General features: G+C 50.5%; 1 protein-coding gene across 1 annotated transcript in view; it reads left to right on the top strand.

The window, feature by feature from the left end:
- Nucleotides 1-805: 805 nt before the first annotated feature.
- The window catches only part of LOC109486653 (mucin-5AC-like), an 8539-nt gene continuing 5287 nt past the window's right edge, over nt 806-4057 (top strand). The window contains exons 1-2 of the mRNA XM_019790506.1: nt 806-3677; nt 3865-3977. Of these exons, the coding sequence (XP_019646065.1) occupies nt 806-3677; nt 3865-3977 (2985 nt within the window). The remainder of the gene's footprint in view (nt 3678-3864; nt 3978-4057) is intronic.

Below are 4057 nucleotides of genomic sequence, written 5' to 3' on the forward strand. Positions count from 1 at the left end.
TTTAAGGTCTCCAGTGGACGTCATCGATAGCAATTACTTGGTGTGGCCGTAGAAAATAACCTGTCACATGTCCAACCTATCCTCCCCTGCTGAAGTTATAGTACAATCCCTCAATGTAACGTCATTTGATCCCATCCCATTATGGGGTTCCCCGCTATATCCAGCTGTCGGCTGTCTCCAAGCAGATGTAGGTGGGGGATTTCTAAACACAAAAGGTCCTATTACGGGGACATAACGACCTCCACGACTCTCATCTTTGAACTCAATCTTGGAGACCACAACAGTAATATCCCTATCAAATTTCATTAACTTCCATCCATACATACAAAAGTTATCCTGCTCACAAGAAAAATTAACAAAATGCCCCCTGTAGTCACAACGAAACCCCCCACGAAGCTCAGTAACGAACTTAACCTTGGTCCCGACAATAGTAAGCACCACACCAAGAATTATAATCAACATTTTACAAATACTTGAGTTATCTTGCTAACAAGCCACAAACACAAAAGGTGCACTAACGTGACGCACGGACCCCCCACGAAGCCGAAACTTGTACTTGACTTCAGCCTTAACAGCGGTAATCTGCCTGCCAAAAATCATGGACGTCGAATCATGCCTTCCAGAGTTATATCGCAAAATCCGCAGTTCCCCACACTCCGGCGAGACAATTTCATAGTCCTTCTGACGAAGACAATAAACATATACCATTGTTTCCTTTGTAGAAAATGCAGCTGTAGCGACCGCTGCGGTAACCACAACTGGCACACAAACGGACTCCCCCACAGTTGTAACGGTGACGACAGGGATGGACAACACCGCGAACGGAACAGAGATGGCCACGGGGATGACAACCGACGTCACTGGCGTCAACGTCACGACGGTGGTGATGGTATCTGGTGGGACGGAAATGACAACAGAGCCGACGGATACAGAAGCATCTACGGCCGAAATGGTTACCGAAAACGTTACAGACGCGACAGAGGTTTCGACTGAAATGACGACAGCCACCGAAAGCGTTACAGACGCGACCGAGGGTACGACTGAAATAACAGCCACCGAAAACGATACAGACGCGACCGAGGGTACAACTGAAATGACAACCAGCGAAAGCATTACAGACGCGACCGAGGGTACGACCCAAATGACAGCCAGCGAAAGCGTTACGGACGCGACCGAGGGTACGACCCAAATGACAGCCAGCGAAAGCGTTACGGACGCGACCGAGGGTACGACCCAAATGACAGCCAGCGAAAGCGTTACGGACGCGACCGACGGTACGACCCAAATGACAGCCACCGAAAGCGTTACAGACGCGACCGAGGGTACGACCCAAATGACAGCCAGTGAAAGCGTTACAGACGCGACAGAGGGCACAACTAACATGACAGCTACCGAACGCGTTACAGACGCGACCGAGGGTACGACTGAAATGACAGCCACCGAAAGCGTTACAGACGCGACAGAGGGTACAACTGAAATGACAGCTACCGAAAGCGTTGAAGACGCGACCGAGGGTACAACGGAAATGACAGCTACCGAAAACGTTACAGACGCTACAGAGTTTACCGAAAGAGCTACCGAAAGTGTCGCAGACACGACAGAGGTTACAACCGAAATGGCTACCGAAAGTGTTACAGACGCGACCGAGGGTACGACCGAAATGACAGCCACCGAAAGCGTTACAGACACGACCGAGGGTACGACTGAAATGGCTACCGAAAGCGTTACAGACGCGACAGAGGGTACGACCGAAATGACAGCCACCGAAAGCGTTGAAGACGCGACCGAGGGTACGACTGAAATGACAGCCACTGAAAGCGTTACAGACGCGACCGAGGGTACGACTGAAATGGCTGCCGAAAGCGTTGCAGACGCGACAGAGGGTACAACCGAAATGACAGCCACCGAAAGCGTTAAAGACGCGACAGAGGTTACAACCGAAATGGCTACCAAAAGCGTTACAGATGCGACAGAGGGTGCAACTGAAATGACAGCTACCGAAAGCGTTACAGAGGATACCACCAATTCATCCGACACGATCACATACGTCACTGAGCCTGTAACAGAATCCACGGAGTCGGTCTCCGAGACGGTCACTGAGGTGGTCACAAACACGCCAACCGTCACAGACGAGACCGATGAGACCACCAACTCTACAGACACGATCACGTACATCACTGAAGTGTTCGTCGACTCAACAGAACAGCCTGTGACACAAACCGTTACGGAAGCATCTACAGGCGAGGGTGTAACAGCGAACGAGGCGGCTACAGAGGGCGCCACGGAAGAAATGGTGACTGCAACGTCAGTGGTGTTTACAGAATCCACAGACGTCTCTTTCACAGAAGAGACTGGAGCAACCACGCCAGAGGCCACAGACGTTGTCACAGAAGTGACAGGCCTGACTACAACTCAGGAAGCAACGGAGGCGACAGACGTGGTCACAGATGCAGTGACAGATTCAACCGTAACAGAGACGACAGACGCGGTCACTGGTGCGACAGACGCGACAACAGAGCTACTAGAAACTACAGACACCATCAGTGTTACGGAGACAGTTGGTCCCACAACCTCGGACACGGTTACTGAGATGTTGACGGACGCTACACAAGCCGATACAACAACAGCACCTACAGACGCTGAAGTTACAACAGTTGAAGTAACAACCGCTACCGGAACAGATGCCATGGGATCAACGGACGTTAAGGTGATTACAACAGAAGTGTTAGCGACAACAACCATGGCTGAAGGAACCACGGAAACCGAAGATATAACAACCACCGCCGCTGTTGACGTGACAGAGGTCACTACCGAGATTGCAGCACCAGAGACAACACCAGCGCTGACTACAGATGAGACAGCAACGGTTCTGACAACTCAGGTCACGGCAGACGGAACAACCGCCATTCCTACTTCTGCAGAAACGACACAGTTACAAACCACGGAAGAGGTGTCTGAACCAGCTACATCAGCACCACAGACAACGGGTACAACAGCCGCTTCAACAACTGCTGTCACAACAGAGGTTGTAACAGCTGATGAGACAACGTCGTTACAGCGTACTGAAACGGCGACCACTGCAGCTGTCACCCAGACAACGACTGCAGCAACCGTTCTTACAACCGAGACAACAGAGAGTGCAACAGCCGCAGAAACAACAACATTACAGACTGAGGAAAATGTAACAACCACCGCTACCAATGCATCCGAGGCAACCACCATCATTACAACAGCGGAGACAACAGAGGCGACAACAGCAGCCGCTACAACATCGTTACAGACCACTGAAAATGTTACAACCACCGCTACCAATGCATCCGAGGCAACAACCATCATTACAACTGCTGAAGCAACAGAGGCAGCAACAGTGGCTGTTACAACACAGATGCAGAGTACTGAAAACGCAACGACCGCAGGAAGCACCGCACGTCAGACAACAACAGGAGGGACCACCGTCCTTACAACCACAGAGGCAACAACAGCTGTAGATACAACTACTGCCAAACAAACAACTCAAACTGCCGCTGCACCTACTACAACCGACAGCGCAACGACTATGCCAACCACTGTGGCAACGTCAAATGGTACAACGTCGCCTCAAACCAGCGGCAATACAACTGTCCGTGCATCTACTGCTGCACCCCCTACTACAGCCGCAGCTACCACACCTACACCAGGTAAAATATAGTATACACTTACCTATTTTAGTAATAGAAGTGCGTCTACAACTATTCAGAGGGAAAGTAGGTCTAATATAGCTGCCAGCGCAACGGCTACAATATACTTCACACTGGCGGTATCGTACATAGGTTATCTCTGTTTGTAAATGGTTCAAATTGTTCAGTAACAGATTCTGCTTCTCAGCTCCAGAGTCGCAGGTAAAAGTTCTGCTGAGGATTGACCAGACGTTCACCGCCAACCTGACCGATAAAACCTCCACCGCGTACCGGCAACTGGAGAACATCTGCGTCACGGAGGTAATTAAAAGGACCGATCTTTGTTCTCCCGATGTGAGAAGTTACTAGCATGGGAGTTTAGCTGAGTTGGTAAATTACGT

Source organism: Branchiostoma belcheri, unplaced genomic scaffold (genome assembly GCF_001625305.1).
Source record: "Branchiostoma belcheri isolate BF01 breed outbred unplaced genomic scaffold, Haploidv18h27 scaffold82, whole genome shotgun sequence".
Lineage (NCBI taxonomy): Eukaryota > Metazoa > Chordata > Leptocardii > Amphioxiformes > Branchiostomatidae > Branchiostoma > Branchiostoma belcheri.